Source organism: Canis aureus, chromosome 11 (genome assembly GCF_053574225.1).
Source record: "Canis aureus isolate CA01 chromosome 11, VMU_Caureus_v.1.0, whole genome shotgun sequence".
NCBI classification, from domain to species: Eukaryota; Metazoa; Chordata; class Mammalia; order Carnivora; family Canidae; genus Canis; species Canis aureus.
In genome coordinates, this window is record NC_135621.1 from 37,879,811 (window position 1) to 37,903,032 (window position 23,222).

The following is a 23,222-nucleotide window of genomic DNA, read 5'->3' on the forward strand; positions in this document are numbered from 1 at the left end:
TTTCAAGGTTATGCTGGCCTTGTACAGGGGAGTTTTTCTCTACTTATATTTAAGGTACCTGATTTCCTCCTTAAAATTCCTAAGTCTTACCATTCCTTCTTTGGAAGTAAAGGGTCTTGTTTTTCTTTGTTCACTTTTAAAATTTTATCTTTATCTATTGTTTTCAGCAGTTTTAAAACAATGTTCCTATGTATGGTTTTAATAATTGTCCTACTTAAGCTTAAAATAATTTCTTGAATCTGTTAAATTGTCATTTTCTTTTACCAGTTTTGGTAATATGTGGCCATTTCACTTCATATATATTGTTTTTACTCTATGATCTCTTTTTGGATTCCCATGTTAAAAATTTTAACTAAACATCTCTTTTATTTTTTTAAAAGATTTTATTTATTTATTCATGACACAGAGAGAGACAGAGACAGAGGGAGAAGCAGGCTCCTCATGGGGCAGGTAACCCAATGTGGGACTCAATCCCAGGACCTCAGGATCACATTAGCCAAAGGCAGAGGCTTAACTAACTAAGCCACCCAGGCGCCCTAAACATATCTCTTTTAGAAATTTTTTTTATTCTTTCTGTACTCAGTGTTTTTATTCCAAAACTTTTTAGGAAATTATCTTCCAGTTCATTAATCCTGTCTTCTGCTGCACTCATCTGCTATTAACCCATTCATTGCAGTTCTGAAATTCAATTATTTTTTAGTTTCAGAATTTCATCTTAATTTTTTTTATAAATTTTGCTTCTCTAATGAAGCTCTCAATCTTTTTTTCTACTCTCTTGACCATATTAATCATTATTTTAAAGTCATTGACTACTAGCTCCAATATCTGGAACACTGGCAGGTATATTCATATTATCTGAGGCATTTTTGTTTTCTTCATATTGAGTATATGATCCTGTACCAGAAAGTCATATAGGAGTCAAGTGCAAAAATCAGAACTTTTAGAAGTCTGCTCTGGTGAGGGATGTCCCTGCCTAAAAAGCACTCAGGTGGGTGAAGTGAGGCAGAATCCTAGGTGGGACAGTGTGGTCTCCCTGGGGTCACAGAAAGAACAGGAGTACCTGAGTACAGCCGGATTCCCAAGGACTGGAGTGGGGAAGCTGAATGCTATCTGCAAACCCAAGAGTGGGCTCCCCGCTCAGGGTTACTATAAACCACAAACTGAGCAGGGCCTAGTAAGTGGCAGAACTATGGTGAGACTACCCTCCCTCATCGGGGAGGAGCAGCACAATGCGTGCCACAGGAGTCTGCGGGTTTGGAAACTTGAAGCAGGGTTGTGTGCCTGAAATAAAAATGCTTGGTCACAGGCTGGGTGAGCATGGAGTGCAGACAGAGACAGGACAGACAGGAGTGACTGCTTTCCCCAAGGACACACTGAGGAGTTGGGGGCATGAGCTTTCAGCTCTGGGGCTGGAGATTGGGAGGCTGCCATTTCCATTCTCATCCTCTAAATCAGAGTGAAAGCCTTCGGGGAACAAAAGCCACACAGAGCAATCAGAAACCGCTTACAGAGCCTGGTCCGCGGCAAGGGCAGTGCGGTTCCACCCGGGGAAAGACACCTGAGATTCAGTGCAACAGGTCCCTCTCCGAGAAGACCAGCAAGAACATCCAGCTGAGACCAAGCTTACTCATCACACAGAACTGCAAAACTCCAGTCCTAGGGGAACACAGTATATAGAACTCATGGGTTTTCCCTCCATGATTCTTTAGTCTTCCAATTTTAATTTCTCTTTTCTCTTTCTTTTTAAACCAATTCCTTATTTTATCAACTCTTTTTTAAAGTCTTTTTAAGCTTTCATTTCCACAGTTACATTCTATCCATTCTATCCATTTATCATATTTAATTTTACTTTTGTACATATATATGTTTTTCTTTCACAATACAATTTCTTTCACAATATAATTTTGGGATATAGTTTTCTATTATAATAAACAGACCAAAATACACACAGGATCTACTGTGTATTGGTCTGCTCTGTTCACCTATTTAATTATATTATCTCTCTAATATTTTTAATTTTCTTTTTCAGTTTCAGGTCTCTTCTGATTTGTTTAGTATATATTTCTCTGGGGTTGTTGTCATTTTAGTACTTTGATCTCTCATTCATCTATTTTTCTCTGGATAGAAACAAGACAGAAAAACTCACTCAAAACTCACTCACTTGTTTACTCAGAAATTCACTCAGAAAAACTCACTCAAAACTCACTTGTTCTCAAAAAAGAGAACAAGAGGCAGTACTGATTTCCAGGGACTTAATCAGTATAGATATAAGTAACATGTCAGATCTAGAGTTCAGGACAACAATTATAAAGATACTAGCTGGGCTTGAACAAAGCACAGAAGTCACTAGAAAATCCCTTTCTCGAGAAATAAAAGAACTAAAATCTAATCAAGTTGAAATTAAAAAGAGATGAGAGGCAACAAAAAAATGGGAGTCTCTAACTGCTACAATAAATGAAGCAGAGGAGAGAATCAGTGATACAGAAGACAAAATAAGAGAATAAAGCTGAAAAAAAGAGATGAATAACTACTGGATTATAAAAGGAGAATCTGACAGATAAGTGATACCATAAAGTGAAATATTAGAATAATTGGGATCTCAGAAGAAGAGGAAAAAAGGAGGGGGGGCAGAAGGTGTATTTGATCAAATAATAGTTGAGAACTTTGCTGATCTGGGAAAGGAAGCAGCATGAAAGTCCAGAAGGCACAGAGAAACCCCCTCAAAATCAGTAAAATAGGTTAAAGGGTATCCTACTAAAGAATGAGTAGGTTAACCAGGAAATTAAAGAAGAATTTTAAAAATTCATGGAAACAAATGAAAATGAAAATACAACTGTTCAAAACCTTTGAAATGCAGCAAAGGTGGTCCTAAGAGGAAAGTATATAGCAATACAAGCCTTTCTCAAGAAACAAGAAAGGTCTCAAATACACACACCATCTAACCTTAACCTAAAGAAGCTGGAGAAAGAACAGCAAATTAAGCCTAAACTCAGCAGGAGAAGATAAATAATAAAGATTAGAGCAGAAATCAATGAAACAGAAACCAAAAGAACAATAGAACAGATCAACAAAACTAGGAGCTGGTTCTTCAAAAGAATTAGTAAGATTGATAATCCCCTGACCAGACTTATCAAGAAGAAAACAGAAAGGACAAAAATAAATAAAATCATGAAAGAGGAGAGATCACAACCAACACAAAGAAAATACAATTATAAGAACATATTATGAGCAATTATATGTCAACAAATCAGGCAACCTGGTAGAAATGGTGCATTCCTAGAGACATATAAACTACCAAAACTGAAAGAGGAAGAAACAGAAAACCTGAACAGACCCATAAACAGCAAGGAAATTGAAGCAGTAATTGAAAATCTCCCAACAAACTACAGTCCAGGGCCAGAAGGCTTCCCAAGGGAATTCTACCAAGAATTTAAAGAAATAATGCTTGTTCTTCTAAAGCTGTTTCAAAAAACAGAAATGGAAGGGAAACTTCCAAACACATTCTATGAGGTCAGTACTACCTTGATTCCAAAACCAGACAAAGACCCAACCAAGTAGACCATAGACCAATACCCCAATGAACATGGATGTCAAGATACTAGTCCATAGGATCCAAGAGTACATTAAAAGGATCATTCACCACAACCAAGTGGGATTTATTCCCGGGCTGCAACGGTGGTTCAACATCCACAAATCAATCAATGTGATATACCATATTAATATAAGAAAGGATAAGAACCATGTGATCCTCTCAATAAATACAGAAAAAGCATCTGACAAAATACAGTATCTTTCTTGATTAAAACTCTTCACAGTGTAGAGTTAAAGGGAAGATACCTCAGTATCATAAAAGCCATCTATGAAAATCCCACAGTGAATAATATTCTTAATGGGGAAAAACTGAAAGACTTCTCCTAAGGTCAGAACACAGCAAGGATGTCCATTATCACCACTGTTGCTCAACATAGTACTGCAAGTCCTAGCCTCAGCAATCAGACAAAACAAATAAATAAAAGGCACTCAAACTGACAAAGAAGTAGTCAAACTCTCACTCTTCATAATGACATGATATTGTATGTGGAAAAAATAAAAGACTTCACCCCACAATTGCTGGAACACATACAGGAATTCAGCAAAGTTGCAGGATATAAAATCAATGCACAGAAACCAGTTGCATTTGTATATACTAAGAATGAGACAGAAGAAAGAGAAATTAAGGAATTGACCCCATTTACAGTTGCACAAAAATCATAAGATACCTAGGAGTAAACCTAACCAAAGAGGCAAAGGATGTGTACTCAGAAAACTATAGAACACTCATGAAAGAAATTGAGGAAGACCTAAAGAAACAGAAAAATGTTCCATGTTCATGGACTGGAAGAACAAATATTGTTAAAATGTATGCTACCTAGCGTAATCTATACATTCTATACATTCAATGCAATGTCTATCAAACAGGGATCAAATAGGATCAAAATACCATCAACTTTTTTCAGAGTTAGAACAAATAATCCTAAAATTTATATGGAACCAGAAAAGAACCCAAATAGCCAAAGCAATCTTAAAAAAGAAAACCAAAATTGGTGGCATTCAAACTCGGACTTCACGGTATTAAAAAACCATAATCATTTTCAAGATATACAAATCTGTAATCATCAAGACAATATGGTACTGGTACTAAAACAGACACACAGATCATTGGATCAATTAATCTTTGACAAAGCAGGAAGAATATCCAATGGAAAAAAGATAGTCTCTTCAACAAATGGTGCTGGGAAAACTGGACAACCACAAGCAAAAGAATGAAACTGGACCATCTCCTTAAACCATACAAAAAAACTAGACTCAGAATGGATGAAAGATCTAAATGTGAGAAGGGAACCCATCAAAATTCTAGAGAAAAACACAGGCAGCAACATCACTGTCCTCAGCCAGAGCAACTTCTTGCTAGACAGTCTCCAAAGCCAAGTGAAACAGAGGCAAAAATAAGCCACTGGGATTTCATCAAGATAAAAAGCTTTTTGTATAATAAAGGAGACAGTCAACAAAAGTAAAAGTAGCCTTTGAGATGGGAGAAGATATTTGCAAATGTCTTATCAGATAAAAGGCTAATATCCAAGATCTATAAAGAACTGATCAAACTAAACACCCCAAACACAAATAATCCAATCAAGAAATGGGCAGAAGATATGAACAGACATTTCTCCAAAGACATGCAGATGGCCACCAAACACAAGTAAAAATGTTCCACATCACTCGGCATCAGGGAAATAAATACAAATCAAAACCACAATGAGATACTACCTCACACTGGTCAGAATGGCTAAAATTTCCAAGTCAGGAAATGACAGATATTGGCTGAGATGCAGAGAAAGAAAACACTCTTACACTGTTGGCGGGAATGCAAGCTAGTGCAGCCACTCTGAAAACAGTATGGAGGTTCCTCAAGAAGTTAAAAATAGAGCTACTCTACAACCCAGCCATTGCACTACTAGGTATTTACTCCAAAGATACAAAATGTAGTGATCTGAAGGGGTATTTACACCCCAATGTTTATAGCAGCAATATATACAATAGACAAACCGTGGAAAAAGCCCAGATGTCCATTAGTAGATGAATGGATAAAGAAGATGTGGTTTATATATAGTGGAATATTACTCAGTCATCAGAAAAGAGGAAATCTTACCACTTACATCATCAACATGGATGGAACTAGAGAGTATTATACTGAGCGAAATAAGTTCATCAGAGAAAGACGATTATCATGTGATCTCACTCATGTAGAATTTAAAAAACAAAACAGTATTATAGGGGAGAGAGGGAAAATAAAACAAGTTGAAATCGGAGAGGGATACAAATCATAAAGAGACTCTTAATCATTGGAAACAAAGTGAAGGTTGCTATACGTGAGGGGGATGGCAAGATGGGATAACTGGATGATGGACATTAAGGAGGGCACATGATATAATGAGTACTGGGTGTTATATAATGAATTATTGAACTCTACCTCTGAAACTAATAATACATTAGATGTTTATATCTCAGTTAACTGAATTTAAATTTAAAAAAAAAGAGGGAAAGAAAAGAAAAATGAACATTTAAAAAAGAAGAAGAAGAGGGGTGGATGCTGAGGAAGGGAGGAGGAATGGAATAAAGTGACCCAGATCAGCAAAGCATACTCTTGAGAAGTGATGGGAGAATGGAATTCCCAGCCAGATATTTCTCATTTCCAGTGTTACTAAAAAATAATTTTCCTGAATGTAATGAGAAAAAAAAAAATAATAAAAGATGGTAGACTCTGACATGAAAAAAAAGAAAAGAAAATCATAAGGAAGAGAATATACATTTACAATACTGTATTGCATTTATCGAAAAAAAAACTTCATATAAGTGGAACACAGTTCAAACCCATGTTATTCAAGTGTCAACTGTATATATTATTCATCATGCCAAAAGCTGGCAAACTATAGCCCATGGGCCAAATCTGAACACGGCCTACTATTATATATAAAGTCTTATTAAGAACATAGTCATGCTCATTCAGTTTCTTATTGCCTACAGTTACTTTTGCATTATGTCAGAGTTCAGTCACCATGACAGACTGTATGGTTCACAGAGCCCGAAATATTTACTACCTCATCCTTAACAGAAAATAATTGCTCCCCCTATCTACACTAAACAAAGTGACCATAAAAAAGCATTCTGCCAGCTGGTACCAAAGGGTTTCTCCCACTTTCTTTCAGTTTAGACACACTAGATCAAAAATCCAATTACCAATAAATCAATCACTTAAAAAGTTACTCTACTCAGCACACACTCATGCAAAGACATACAAAATTATTAAGAATTATATAATCTTAAGAGAGAGGTGTGGGCAATAATGTTCTTTGGCTAGCAATTAAATCCTTCTCAAGAAGAATGCTAGAGTTATATGGTGATAGATAGTATCTATACTTGTGGTGAGCATAGCATACCATACAAAGTTGTCAAATCATTTTGTTGTACACCTGAAACTAATATAATGTTCTGTGTCAACCAACTATACTTCAATTAAAAAGAGAAAGAAAGAGTACATGCTAGCTTAAGAGTGTAATGGGAAAAAGTCATGTCTCCAGAGATAAGGCAGGCTTCCAGACAGCAGTAAGTTAAGGCCATCCATACTCCTACTGTGGGAGGCCATAAATGAAGCCAAAGAAATTCAATCAAATGAGAAATGGTGTAGCTAAGTATCACTGCCTATGAAAAAGACTTTAACAAGCAATAACTACAGAACATCAAAAACAGAAACTGAGAACACATAGCTAAGAATTCTAGGATGCATATTATCTGAGAGTCTAATCTCAGTTACATTTTAAAATCCATGAAGTCTTCCAGCCCAAAGCTTTCATTTTTGAAGTGACTGGGTTTATCCCAATTTCTGTTCAGTCTACTATTCCGCCTCACACAAATGCACACATAATCATTCTCCTGTCTCTCTTCAACATACTTTCACATCTTTCAGTCAAAAACTGGCAAAAGGTAAAAAAAAAAAAAAAAAAAAAAAAAAGATACAACTCAAAATATTTGCTTTGCAACTTCAGTATTAAGCAGTGACCTAGATTATATCAGTACAGTAGGAGAGCACTCTGTATGACAGCACTCTGTACTCACGAGACCATGAATAATGTGAAGGCTTCCTTCAAGTACAATGCCCAGCATATAATAGATGCCCAGAAAATAAACAAATCTTAAATAAGCAGTGGTATAAAATAGCAATTATAAGAAGTATTAGATAAAATCAATGCCTAAAAATCCCCAGATTATCATGTCTTTTATTTCTTTTGCTTGTTTTAAATCTAGTAATTGCTCTTATATTTTAAAAATTCCAAACTGCAAAAACATCTCAGCTGGATGCTAAATCAGATGATGAGAAATCAAAAGCTTAAGAATATCATATTTATATTTGAAAGTATTCTAGGAAATAAAGTTAGCAAATAAGGTTAATCAAAATTTTCTCTAGCCAGAATATAATCTAAGACTTGGATATATAACTTGTTAAATATACATGATATAAGTTTTTAAAATCTTATAATCTAGTATTTATCAACATAAATCTTACCTGTTTTTTTAAGCTATCATTCAATTCTTTCAGTGCATCAAAAGAGGATCTTAGCCTCTTACTTTCTTTCTTTCTTTCCTTAAGGACTTCAGTTAAGTGCTCAACTTCTGCATCGTGTTGCTAGATGGGAAGAAAAAAAGTCTGATCTAAAAATTAGGTAAGGATTCCATGTCACTAATGCTACTGAACACAAAATAATTAAAATTTTTAACTCCTTAAATCAGGACTTTAATCAGTGCATTTAGGCATACATGACTAATACTGTAAATAATTTATAAAAACTGTATCATCAACCAATGTAATAATTAAGTGTTAAAAGCATTTGTTAAGTCCCTATTAAAAAACTATTTTCTGCTTCTGCTCAAAAAAAATCCAATGAAACTCACTGAAATAATTTCTTTCACATTATAGAGTGAGAAAACAAGGATTTCTGATCTTTTTCAAGAGACTAGCTATTCGTATTTATAAATTAAAGATTTAAATTACCCTTGAAAAGAAATATTCATAGATAGAACAAACTAATTTCTCATTAAATAGCTAAAATTGTTTACATCATTTAACCCTCTAATTATATTTAAATGAGATAGCACATTTTGATTTAAAGTGCAAATATGTATAGTTTATTTCACCTTTTATTCTGAAATTATTTATAATGTATTAAAACAAGCAATTTTTTACAGGAAATCAAAAAACTGAATCAATTTCTTTCTTCCAAGTAAACATATAGGTATCATTAAAATAAGGCTGTTATCTTTACACTTAATAAGAATAACAACAAACAAGTCTAAAGAGAAAAAAAAATCAAGCATAAATCTAGGATGGAAACTTCTTGAGAATCCAAGCATTTCTTCTCCTGCCCTATTTAAAAATCCAGTCATGTGAAAATATTAGCTTTAAGTAATTTAACTATTACATTAAATGGTTCTTTAAATAACTTAGTATATAGTCGCAAATACAGTTATTTCAGTTAACATTCTCATTTTCCAAATTTAAACAAAAATAGGATATAAGTTCCATTTCCAGAAAGACAAGAAAAGCCCACTACTCTCTAGTTCTGTTACTAATAACAACTAAAATCCTTAGAAAAAAACACAAAAAGTAACTACCCTAAAGACTGTAAAAAGTAAGCAGAAGCAGGGAATTGTAAAAAGGAGTGAAGACACAGAGCAACCCTCAAGATGAAGTTTTCAGGGTTTTTGTTTTTCCCTTTCTCTAGTAGTCTTGCCCCAAAGCAGGCCCCTAACTACTTAAGTGCAGCTTTAAGCTGTATAAGCTGCTAAAACTCTAAGAGAAAATTCTGCCTTTCCATCCAGGGAAGCCAGGAAACAGGCCACTGTGAGCCAAGAAATGTGGGGAGTATATTAGAGAAGAGACTCAGAAAGAGGATCCTTTCATTCTAGTGTACATAAACCTGTGGAAAACTGGCTAAAGCCTAAGCTGCTTAAGCACAGCATAAACAAAAGCAGCAGAGCAAATGTAGCGAGATCAGAGCTCAGTTTAAATATACTACCCAAGTTGCAGACTAACCTCCCAATTCCTTAAGCACGGAAAAGACACTGAGCACCACAATAAAGGTCTTGACAATTGAACTAATAAGATTTATATCACTGCCTGAGTATCAGACTAAACCTAAGTGGCACATGTATAAGACAACTCTGAAGCAACATCATAAAAGCTTTGAAAACTGAACCAAGATTGGGTCACTTCCCACAGAAGGTGACAAACAACTCTGGCCTACACCTAATCAGGATGGAGGAGGGAAAATGGAGCATGAAGATCCTGAACTCACCTCTTTCCATGAATACACCAAGGTTGCAACTACATGGAGAGCAATCTCCTCTGAGAATAACGTGAAGACGAGCAAACAGCTCTTCTACAGGTAAAGATATGAAGAAACAGGGACATCAAGAAGGGTGAGAGAGGCAGAAATACAATCTGGTCGGAAACAAACCCAGGCATGGCAACCCACAAGCAGAAGGGATAGCACAAAAATGGAGGTCCTAAGGAGTGTGGAGTTCAAAGCCCCATATCAGGCATACTGCCACCCTTGCCCTGGGATCTGCTCTAGGAAGACAAGTCCCCATAATATCTGGCTTTGAAAATCAGCTGGGCATAAATCCAGGAGCACTGAAAAATCAGCATGGCTTAACTCCTGGAGAGCTGCAAGCTAACAAGAAACCAAGACTCCACATTAAAGGGTCTGAACACAATCTCACTCACTTCAACACCTACCATACAGGTAGTGTGAAAAGTGCCTGCACCATATATTAGGGATATTTACTAATTTTAGCATATGTGCCAGAGGATCAGGAATCTGGAGGAAATGTCTCTGGGAGAAGCAGCCATGGAGTGCCAATTTTTGGTCCCTCTTTCAGCCTAGCTGTTCCAATGCTAGTAGGTGCCAGTTTTAACACTCTCCATCCACCTTGCCAGCACTGTTCACCTCACTCTGGCATTCCCCTGGAGATCCACCCCACCCAACTCACTCAACCCAGCAGGCATCCCTGGGCACCCACTATACTTGGCAAACAATCTCTATAGCAACTACCCTGACACAACCAGTTGGCATCCTTGGTCAGGATGGCAACCATTCAAAGAAACTGTTGTCTCAGGGAGAAGGAGCCAGACCCACCCTCCAGAGTCACAGTCACCCACTCAGGCAGCAGCCACAGATGGGCCTTCAGCCAGCATGCTGGCCAGCCCCAAACACCAATGCACCTGCAGTAGTCATGGCCAGACATTGTAGCCAGGTGCTGGGCCAGGGCACAGTCTCATCCTCAACTGTACCAGCAGCAACTGTAGTCCAGTCACGAGAGGAGGGCATACATAGTTCACACAGGGAACACCCCTGGAGTGCTTGGTTCTGGTGACCAGGGGATTATACTTCTGGGTCCTACATATCACCCTCTACTCATTGTCCATACTTTCAATGTCAGGAGATGGAAGTGTCCTACCTAATACGCAAAAACAGAAACTCAGACAAAATGAGAAGACAGAGGAATATGTTATGAACAAGAACAAAAAAAAAAAAATCAGAAAAAGAACTAAATGAAACAGAGATAAACAATTAACCTCATAAATAATTCAAAGTAACGGTCTCTACTTTGGGGAGAAAAATGGATGAACTCAGTGAGAATCTCAACAGAGACAGAAGATATAAAAAATGAAGATGAGATATAAAATATAAAAAATGAGAAATGAGATGAAGAATATAATAACTGAAATAAAAAATATACTAGAGATAATCAACAGCAGATTAGAGGATGCAGAAGAAGAGAAATCAGCAATCTGGAAGACAGGGTAGCAGAAATCATCCAAGTTAAACAGCAAAAAGAACATGAAAATAGGCTAAGGGACCTCTAGAACAACATCAAGCATACTAACAATTGCATTATAGGGGTACAAAAGGAGAAGACAGAAAGAAATGGGTAGAAAAATTATTTGGAGAATAGCTAAAAACTACCGTTACCTGGGGAAGGAAACAGATATCCAGGTCCAGGAAGCACAGAGAACCTCAAACAAGACAAACCCAAAAAGGTCCATAACAAGAATCATAATAATTAAAATACCAAAAATTAAAGTTTTTTTAAAAAAGATAATCTTAAAAGAAGCAAGAGAAAAGTAACTAGCTACATGAAAGAGTACACTTAGGAGCACCTGGGTGGCTTAGTCGGTTGAGCATCCAACTCTCAATTTCAGCTCAGGTCATGATCTTGGAATCATGGAACAAAGCCCTGTGTCATGCTCTGAGCTCAGCAGGGAATTCACTTGAGGGTCTGTCTCCTTTTCCTCTACTTCTCCCTCAATGCATGCACACAAACGCTCTCTCAAATAAATAAAAAGATAAATAAGAAGGAAAGAAAAGGAACACTTATAAGACTATCAGCTGATTTTTCACAGGCTAGAAGGGAGTGGCATGATGCACTCAAAGTGCTTAAATAAAAAAGCCTTCTTGGTTGTAACCAGAAATATTCTACCCCACAAGGTTATTACTAAGGTTATTACTCAGACTGAAGAAGAGATAGGGTTTCCAAAATAAACAAAAGTTAAAGGAGTTCATCACCACTAAATAAACCCCACAAGAAATGTTACAGGAAAAAAAAAAAGAAAGAAATGTTACAGGAATTTCTTTAAGTGGAAAAGAAAGTCATAACTAGAAGGAAAAAAATTATTAAAATATTTCACTGGGAAGAGTAAACATATAGTAAAAGTAGTATACAAAGTAAACATACAGTAAAAGTAGTATGCCACTTGAAAAGCTAGTATGAAGGTAAAAAACAAAAGTAGGAAAGTCAACTATATTTACAATATGTAGTTAAGGGATACACAAAATTAAAAGATATAAATATGACATAAAATACATAAAATGTAGATGGAAGGGAGTAAAATGTATTACTTTTAGAATGTGTTCAAATCTAAGTGACTATCAATTTAAAATAGAGTGCTAGGAGCACCTGGGTGGCTCAGTTAAATGTCTACCTTCAGCTCAGGTCATGATCCCAGGGTCCTGGGATCCAGCCCCGCATCCAGCTCCCTGCTAGGTGAGAAGGCTGCTTCTCCCTCTCCCTCTGCCTACTTGTGCGCTCTCTGTGAAATAAATGAAATCTTAAAAAAAAAAAAAATTGGAATGCTAGAAACATAGAGTGTCATATTTTAACTTCATGGTAACCACAAACCAAAAACCTGTAACAGATTAAAAAAAAATAAAGAAAAAGGAATCTACACATAACACTAAGTTCTCAACTACAAAGGAAAAGAACAAGAGGAGAAGAATGGTACAGAGAAGAACTATGAAACAACTAGAAAACAAAATTGCAACAAGTATATACCTGTAAATGGACTCAATGCTCCAATAAAAGACAGAAGGTGAGTGAATGGATTAAAAAACAAACCCATATATGCTTCTGACAAAAGACTAACTTCAGATCTAAAGACACATAGAGACAAAGTGAAGAGATGTAAAAAGATATTACAATAAGTGGAAATGAAAAAAAAAAAAGCTGGAATATAATTCTTGTATCAGACAAAACAGACTTTAAAACAATGACTGTAACAAGAGACAAAGAAGGGCACTACATAGTGATAAATGGATCAATCCAACTAGAGAACATAACAATTATAAGTATTTATGCACACCCAACATATGAGCACCTAAGTATATAAAGTAAATCTTAACAGACATTAAGGGAAATTGACAGAAAAAGAGTTACAGTTGGGGACTTTGTCACCTCGCTTATATCAATGGATAGATCATCCAGACAGAATGTCAGTAAGAAAACAGTCATTCTGAACAACACATTAACAGATATATACAGAGCACTCCATCCAAAAACAGAATACACCTTCTTTTCTAGTGCACATGGAAACATACTTTTCCAACCATAGTGGTATGAAACTACAGATCAATTATAAGAAAAATGGAAAAAACCCCACAAATACATGGAGGCTAAACAACATATTACTAATAACCAGTGGATCAACAAAAAAACAGAGGAAATTAAAAAATACCTGAGACAAATGAATATGGAAACACATCATTCAAAAATTTTTAGGACACAACAAAAGAAGTTTAAGAGGGAGATTTACAGCATTACACGCCAACCTCAAGAAACAAGAAAAAAATCTCAAATAAACAATTTAACCTCACACCCTAAAGGAATCAGAAAAAGAAGAACAAAGTCCAAGTTCACAGAAGGAAAGAAAATATAAGTATCATGAGCAGAAATAAATGAAATAGAGACTTTAAAAGCCAGGAGAAAACAGAAAGAGAAAAGATGAACAAAATTATGAGATTTAAAAAGATAAAATAGATAAACCTACAGCCAGATGCACCAAGAAAAAAAGGGAGGACTCAAAAAACTAAAATCCAAAATTAAAGAGAAGTTATAACTGACATCACAGAAATACAAAGACTCATAAGAAACTATTATTAAAAATTATATGCTAAAAACTTGGATGATGTAGAAGAAATGGATAAATTCCTAGAAATATACAATCTTCCAAGATTAAATCAGGAAGAAATAGAAAATCTAAACAGACCAATTACTAGAAATGAAATTGAATTAGTAATCAAAAATGCCCAACAAACAGATGGCTTCAGAGGAAAATTCTACCAAACATTCAAAGCAGAGTTCACATCCATCTTTCTCCCAAATATTCCAAAAAAAAAAAAAACTTAAGAGGAAGGAATGCTCCCAAATTCATTCTGTGTGGTCAGCACTACCCTGATATATTCCAGGGATGTAAGAATGGCTCAATATTCACAAATTAATGTGATATGCAATATTAACAAAATGAAGAATGAAAATCGTATGATCATCTCCACAGATGCAGAAAAAAACATTTGTCAAGAGGCAATAACCATTCATGATTAAAACTATTAACAAAGAGAGTATAGAGGGAACATATATCAACATAATAAAGGATATATGAGAAAGCTACAGCTAACATCATACTCAATGGTGAAATGCTTAAAGCTTTTATTCTAAGATTAGGAACAAGACTAGAATGCCTACTTTCACCACTTTTATTCAACATAACACTGGAAAACCTAGCCATAGCAATTAGAGAAGAAAAAGAAAAAGCATCCAAGTTGGTAAGGAAGAAGTAAGACCAACATTATTTGCAGATGACAGTATGTTATATATAGTCAACCCTCAAGAATTCACCAAAAATTATTAGAATATGTGAATTCAGTAAAGTTGCAAGATACAAAAGTAACATACAGAAATCAGTTGTGTTTCTATACTAACGCCAAAATAGCAGAAGGAGAAATTAAAAAAACAATCTCATTTACAATTGCACTAAAACAATAATAAAAATACCTCTGAATTAATTTACCCAAGGAAGTGAAAGACCTGCATTCCAAAAATTATAAGGCATTAATGAAAGACATTGAAGATGTCACAAATAAACAGAAAGATATACCATGCTCATGGATTAGAACAATTAATACTGTTAAAATTTCCATACTACCTAAAGTAATCTACAGAGTCAGTGCAATCCTTACCAAAAATGCCAAAAGCATTTTTCATAGAATTAGAATACTAAAATTTGTTTGGATCACAAAAGACCCCAACAGCCAAAGCAACACTGAGAAAGAAAAACAAACTTGGAGATATCATACTTCCAGATTTCCAACTTTACTACAAAGCTATAGTTATCAAAACAGTATAGTGCTGGCACAAAAACTGATGTGGAGATAAATGGAACAGAACAGAGAGCCAGAATCAAACTCATGCTTATATGGTAATCTACTACAAAGGAGGAAAGAATATACAATAGGGAAAAAATAGTCTCTTTAATAAATAGTGCTGAGAAAACTGAATAGATACATACAAAAGAAACTGGACCACTTTCTCATACTATATACAAAAATAAACTCAGAACGAATTCAAGACCTGAAACCATAAAACTCCTAAAAGAAAACAATGGTAATAAACTCCTGGACATCAGTCTTAACAATATATTTTTGGTCTGTGTTTTCAGGCAAGGGCAACAAAAGCAAAACTAAACAACTGGAGAAAAAAAAATACAATTCAATTTACATCAAACTAAAAAGGTTTTGCACAGTGAAGGAAATCATTAATATAATGGAAAAACAACTTACTGAATAGGAGAAAATATCCGCAAATGATATATCCAATATATATTTGGACACTTGTATTCAAAATATTCAAATAACATGAAGAACTCCTACAACTCAGGGCAGCCCAGGTGGCTCAGCGGTTTAGCGCTGCCTTCAGCCCAGGGTGTGATCCTGGAGACCCGGGACTGACTCCCACATCAGGCTCCCTGCATGGAGCCTGCTTCTCCCTCTACCTGTGTCTCTGCCTCTCTCTGTCTCTCTCTCTCTCTCTCTCTCTCTCTGTCTCTAATGAATAAATAAATAAATAAAATCTTAAAAAAAAAAAAAAAGAACTCATACAAATAAACAAACAATCCAATTGAAAAATAGGAAATGGACCTTAACAGATATTTTTCCAAAGAAGACATACTGATGGCCAAGAGGTACATGAAAAAATGCTCAACTTCACTAGTCTATCAGGGAAATGCAAATCAAAACCACAATGAGATATCACCTTAAACAGTCAGAATGGCTTATATCAAAAACACAAGAAATAAAAATGTTGGCAAGGAGGAGGAGAAAGGGAAACCTCATGCATGAACTGTTGATGCGAATCAGAGCAGCCACTCTGGAAAATACATGGACGTTCCTCAAAAACTTCAAAATAGAACTACCGTATGATCCTGCAACTCTACTTCTGGTTATTTACCTAAAGAAAATGAAAACATTAATTCTAAAAGATATATGCACACCTATATTCACTACAGCATTATTTACAACAGCCAAGATATGGAGGACACCTAGGTGTTCACTGAGAGATGACTGGATAAAGATGCTGCATAAATATACAGTGGAATATTACACAGACTTAAAAAAAGAATCAAATTTTGCCATTTGTGACAACATGAAGGAACCTTGAGGGTATTTATGCTACGTGAAATAAGTCAGAGAAAGACAATCACTACATAACTTCACTTTTACATGAAATAAAAACAAAACAAATGAGTAAACAAAATATAACAGAAATAGAAATAGACTCATAAAAGAAAGAACTAGTGCAGCTGCCAGATGGGGAGGGAGGTGGGCAGTGGGCAAAACAGGTAAAGGTAGTCAAAAGGTACAAAATTCCCAGGTATAATAAGTCAGGAATGTAATGTATAGCATAGAGAATATAGTCAATAATATTATAACAGCATTATATAGTGAGAGATGGTAACTAGTTTATCATGGTGAGTGTTTCATAATGCATTTAAAAATGTCAAATCAGGGGATCCCTGGGTGGCGCAGTGGTTTGGCGCCTGCCTTTGGCCCAGGGCGCGATCCTGGAGATCCAGGATCGAGTCCCGCGTCGGGCTCCCGGTGCATGGAGCCTGCTTCTCCCTCTGCCTGTGTCTCTGCCTCTCTCTCTCTGTGTGTGACTATCATAAATAAATAAAGAAAAAATATATATATTAAAAAAATAAAAAATAAAAAAAAATAAAAAAATAAAAATGTCAAATCAGGGATCCCTGGGTGGCGCATCGGTTTGGCGCCTGCCTTTGGCCCAGGGCGCGATCCTGGAGACCCGGGATCGAATCCCACGTCGGGCTCCCGGTGCATGGAGCCTGCTTCTCTCTCGGCCTGTGTCTCTGCCTCTCTCTCTCTCTCTTTCTGTGACTATCATAAATAAATAAAAATTGAAAAAAAAATATTAAAAAAAAAATAAAAATGTCAAATCACTACGTTTACATCTGAAACATAAAGTATGTCAATTATACTTCAATTTATAAGTAAACAAACACCTCAATTGGGCTGATTGCTTAAAAAATAGTCTCCAGAGGATTATAACCAGATCCAGAATCTGTACAATATCCAAAAGGTCCCAAATACAATAGGGACAAAAAGTCACTGAGCATACAGAGAGCCAGAAAAATGTGACTAAATCTCAAGAAAAATGCCAATCCTTACATGATCCAAACACTGAATTTTTAGATATGTTCCCTGAGGTAAATATGAACAAATATAAATGGAAAGATAAAAATTCTCATAAGGAAAATTAAACTTAATTAAAAGACCATAATTAGCAATCTTAGAACTTTAAAATATTAAAAATAAAATTCACTAGATGATTTCAGTAGCAACATGGAAATAAAAAACAATGAACATAATTGTAGGTAATAGATATTATCAAATCTGAAGAACACAGAAGAAACAAATGAGAAAAAAGAAGCAGAGACTCTGTGGTATAACAGCAAAAGACCTAATATGTAAGTCACCGGAATTACAGGAGAAGAAAGAAGTTGGAAAATTAAAAAATAAGAGAAGAAATATCAGTTGAAAACATCCCAAATTTGGTGAAAGACATTAATTTAAAAAGTCAAAGATATTCAGTTAATCCCAAACAGGATAAACTCAAAGAAAAGTATGTGGAGCTATCTCATAATTAAATGTCTGCTAAAAACCACAGATAAAGAAAAATCGTAATTTTATTTACATAACATTCTGGGAAAGGCAGAAGTACAGGGTCAGAAAATAGGTCAATAGTTATTGGCAGGGGGCACAGAGTGCTAGGGGTGGGTAAGACTACTAGCCTGGAATCTTCAAAGAAAGTCTCACAAAAAAGAAAATGGTTGACTGCTCTAGATTTACAGAAACCAAAAACATATAAAAATCAAGTACAATGCGTGAAATTCTGTCTAGTTCTTTAATCAGAAAATAATAATAAAACATGCTGGGACGTCTGAGTGGCTCAGCAGTTGAGTGTCTGCCTTCAGCTCAGGATGTGATCCCAGCATCCGGGATTGAGTCCCACATCGGGCTCCTTGTGGGGAGCCTGTTTCTCTGACTTTGCCTGTGTCTCTCTTTCTCTCTGTGTCTCTCATGAATAAATAAATAAAATCTTTAAAAAATTGTTGTACTGGGGGTTATTCTGTATGTTAGTAAATTGAACACCAATAAAAAATAAATTTAAAAAAATTGTTTTAAATAATAATAAAACATGCAATAAAAGATTTCAAGACAATGGGGTACCTGGGTGGCTCAATCAGTTAAGCATCTAACTCTCAGTTTCAGTTTAGATTATGATCTCAGGGTTGTGGGATTGAGCCCCACATCAGGCTCCATGCTCAGTGGGGAGTCTACTTAAGATTCTCTGCCTTAAATAAATAAAAGCTTAAAAAAATAATAATAAAAAAGATTCTCTGCCTCTTCCTCTGCCCCTCACACACACACACTTTCATAAATAAATAAATAAATAAATTCATTCTTAAAAAAAAATTTCAACACCTAATTGGGAAAATGAATACAGACTATGTATCAAGTTAAATTATTCAATTAGCATGAATTTCCTAATATGATAATGATGTGACAAATATCTTTATGCTCAGGAGATACACAGTCCTAAGATTAAGTATTGATAATACTAAGGAAGTTTCAGGGGTGCTGAGTCATGATTTTTGCAAGTTAGTTTCAAATGGTCAGGAAAAAATTGGTGGGGTAAGGAAGGACAAAGAAGAAATAGAGCAAATGTGGCAAAATGCTAATAGTAAGTGAATCTAAATTAAGAAAAACAAATTATAATATTACTCTGAAATCAAATGCTATATAGTTACCTCATTTATAATCTGAAATCTTGTAAGAACCTCTTCTTCAACACCTTTAATTTTACTCAAAGCAGTTTCATGTCTGAAAAGCAGCTGTTCTCTTTCAACTAAAAAACGTTCCCGCTTCTGAAGTTCTTCAGCAAACTCCTGTTGTGCTGCAGTTTCACACTGCATTAAAATGTCAGATTCAAATGTTTTTAGAAAGTTCATTCACAAATTCTACAAATTAGGTTTTATTTACTGAGGCTGTAGCTTAATCAAATGGTATTTAGGATTACATGGGTACAAGTAAAATCTGTATTATAGCAACAGCTAGACTACCACAGCAAGTAAGCTTACACAGAAATTCTATCTTGTTGCAAAATGATGTGACACCATAGTGAGATTCCACCATGAAGACTCTAGAGAATTTGAGGTCTAAAATGCATCAATACTATAGAGAATAATCCCCTATCCAGCTTCTATTCCATGCTCCACTTCAACTGTACCATCTTTTCTTTCCCTATACTCTATCCCCCTCTTCTTCTTGTCCATCACTTAGACTGAAAAATCTTAGCTCTGCATTACAGCTCTAACCTCAATGCCGCGCTGCTCGATACCAATGGAGAAAACACACATCAGAAAAAGTTGTACTGTTTTAAATTCAGGGAACCTCTACTGCATTCTCAATGTAGTCCAGAAATCGTTTTATATTTTCATGGTTGGCTCTCTCTCTCCCACTCATCATAGTGCCTGCCTATTTGCCTATTTCAAATCTTCTCTATTCTTTACTTCGAATACCTCTATAGCCAGAAAATAGACTAATAGTTGCCTAGGGTTGACAGGAAATGGGGCGGAGGGTGTCAGGGGAGTGTGGGTGGTTAATGAGGAGAGCGATCTAATGAGTAGGGGGTTTCTTACTTGGATAATGAAAATATTATAAAATTGGCTACGGTGATGGTAGCATAACTCTTTGAATATTCTAAAAATAACTGAATTGTACACTTTATAAAGAAATTTTAAAGAGGCCCTTTTAACATGTGAGAACACAGCAAAAAGATAGCTGTCTGTGAACCAGAAAGTGGGCTCCGAATAGACAATGAATCTGCTAGAGCCTTCATCTTGGACTTTCTAGGTCTGGAATTATTTGATGTGAGTTCATTGTTTCCTTCAGTGCTCAGCAGGCCACTGTGAACGTACATCACATTTTCCCTATTTGAAGATAGCTCAAGATGTATGGAAGTTTTGAATCACTACATTGCACATCTGAAACTAATATAATACTATGTTAACTAATTGAAATTAAAATAAAAACTTAAAAAAAATGTTAACTTTTTTTCTATCATTTCTGGATGTGGAAGTTTTCTGTATGGGACCAGGCCACTACTCTGGAAACCCAATAAGACACTTGCCTTCACCTGTCTCAGGTCCAGCAGTTCTTGAGGCAGATATATATAGCCTTGAAAGAAATGAATTCTAATACAATCACTAACAGATTCCCCATCATTGGTCCACTGTTAATAAAAAATTTGCTGTAATTCTTTTATCTTAGCATATGATGAAATCCAGAAAGTTCTACTATTGTGCTTATATTGTTTAACAAAAAACTGTAGAATTCTAGAGAATCGAAACTTAATTCCTGGACACGGGGTTGTCATCTCATTTACTTTCAACATTTAGATTTGATATAAAAGAAACTGGTCTTTTTACTCAAAGTCCTGTGTATGCACCTGCAGATTACTATCTTGGTTCGCTTAAAAATATGGTCTTATCAGGATCCCTGGGTGGCTCAGCAGTTTAGTGCCTGCCTTCGGCCAAGGGCATAATCCTGGAGTCCAGGGATCGAGTCCTACATTGGGCTCCCTGCATGGAGTCTGCTTCTCCCTCTGCCTGTGTCTCTGCCTCTCTCTCTCTCTCTGTCTCTCATGAATAAATAAATAAAATCTTTAAAAAAAAATATATATATATATAGTCTTATCATTAGTGTTTCAACTCAGAATCATCTTAATGGATTTAACACTCAAAGGCAAAAAAATGCAAACTACATCAGTGAGGTATCTGTCATATTATGGGAGAAGATAACTCCAGAATGTTGCTGATGGGAATGTAAACTAATAAGCACAGTTACTTTGGAGAACAATTTGGTAGCACCCTACAACTATTACCTCTTGCAGGCTAAGGACACTTAAATAGAGCTAATCATAAAATATAAACTCCATCTTGTATATTTATATAGACATAAACAAATAGGGGTACCTGAGTAGCTCAATCAGTTAAGTATCTGCCTTCAGCTTAGGTCATGATCCCAGGGTCCCAGGATCAAAACCCCATGCTGGGCTCTCTCCCTTTCCTCTCCCACCCCCACTTGTACATGTGCTCTCTCTCTCAAAAAAAAAAAAAAAAAAAAAAAAAAAAAAGCTGTTTATTTAGAGGCTAGAATGCTACATGGCAGGTATGACGAATGAACTAGAACTACATTTTCCAAACACATACAACTAAAAAATTTAGCAACAAATGAAGGATGCTACAAAAAGAAATCCACAATACATCACTACCTACGTAACATTTTAAAACATTCAAAGCAATACATATATAAGAATATATAAAAGGGTTAAAGAAGAATATAATGGATCTACATCAATTTCAAGGGAGTGCTTAATCCTTGGGAAAAGGAAGAGGGTATGGGATGGAGGAAAGCTGTTTCAACTGTAATTGAAACATTTTATTTTCTTTCAAGTATCAAACAGAATTATTAATAAAATTTTAGCATTATGCAATATGGGCAATGAGTATATAGTTGATGTTATAATATTCCCTATGTTTTTCTATATGTCATAAATATTTTATAAACTTTTATTTTTTTTTTTTGAAGATTTCATTTGCTTATTCGTGAGAGACACAGAGAGAGGCAGAGACATAGGCAGAGGGAGAAGCAGGCTCCATGCAGGGAGCCTGATGTAGGACTCGATCCCAGGATCCTGAGATCAGGACCTGAGCCAAAGGCAGATGCTCAACCCAGGCATCTCATTTTATAAACTTTTAAAAACAAAAACACTGTGTTACCTAGAAGAATACTGCAAATGAAAAGATAATATTCATAATAAATGAATTATTTCCTATATAAAAATTAAAGTTACAAATTAAAAAAAAAAATAGAATCCTCTCCCTCCAGTTTTGTTTCCTATCTCAGCAAAAAAGGCATTATCATTTATCCAATAGCCAAATTAATAAAGCTGAATTTCATTCTTGACTGAAACCTACTGTAGACCTCCCACATCAAAACAATCTTCAAGATCTACTGATTCCATCTCTTAAATATGTTTAGAATCCATCTACTTCCCTCTATCCCTACTGCCCTCATCCTAATATCCACCATCAGAATACCTACATCTCTTCACACTCTGCCCTCTCTCTAGATCTCAACTACTGGTGACAGTTTTTAATATCTATATGTAAATGACTCCCAATTTAGATACCCATCCAAGACCTATGTTTTAAATACTGAGCTGGTACATTTAACTACTTACCTTAGGTCTCCCTTAAACTCTCAAACCTAACCAATTCCAAACTAAAATCTTGATCTTTCTCCCTATAATATAATCTGAATTATTCAGACAAAATGAGGTATTAGGGTTTTTTTTAAGGTATTGGTTTTTTTTTCTAAATGTTTAACTATTTCATCGTATACAAATACAGCAGAATTCCAACTATAACAACTTCAGTCAGCAACTGTGTATTATACATACTTTTGTTCCCTTCTGTACCCCTACCTAGTGGATACTTAATACAAGAATTACATCCTTTGGAAACAAAAAATCTCAAAGAAGACAAAGACCAATGTTCCAAATAGAATTTTGGTGAGAACTGACAAGAGAACTTCTTACAAATAGGTATTTAAAACAATGAATCAGGAACACTACTTCAAAAAAGCATACTTTAGGGAGACCCGGCTGGCTCAGTTAGAGGAGCATGGGACTCTTGGTCTCAGGGTTGTGAG

General features: G+C 35.5%; 1 protein-coding gene across 10 annotated transcripts in view; it reads right to left on the reverse strand.

Annotated features, from left to right (window-relative positions):
• The window catches only part of CCDC138 (coiled-coil domain containing 138), a 111,095-nt gene that overhangs the window by 68,904 nt on the left and 18,969 nt on the right, over positions 1 to 23,222 (reverse strand). For 7 of the 10 annotated variants that reach the window (XR_013389248.1, XM_077914849.1, XM_077914848.1 and 4 more), the window contains 2 exons: positions 19,256 to 19,414; positions 8,099 to 8,218 (listed from right to left, as the gene is read on the reverse strand). Coding sequence is in view for 5 of the 10 variants with exons in the window: in XM_077914848.1 (XP_077770974.1) it covers positions 8,099 to 8,218; positions 19,256 to 19,414 (279 nt within the window). In the remaining 5 variants the exon portion in view is untranslated. Of the gene's footprint in view, positions 1 to 1,508; positions 1,639 to 8,098; positions 8,219 to 9,887; positions 9,968 to 19,255; positions 19,415 to 23,222 lie in introns of those variants that run through there. The other 3 variants (XM_077914852.1, XM_077914847.1, XM_077914851.1) reach the window with 3 other exon arrangements.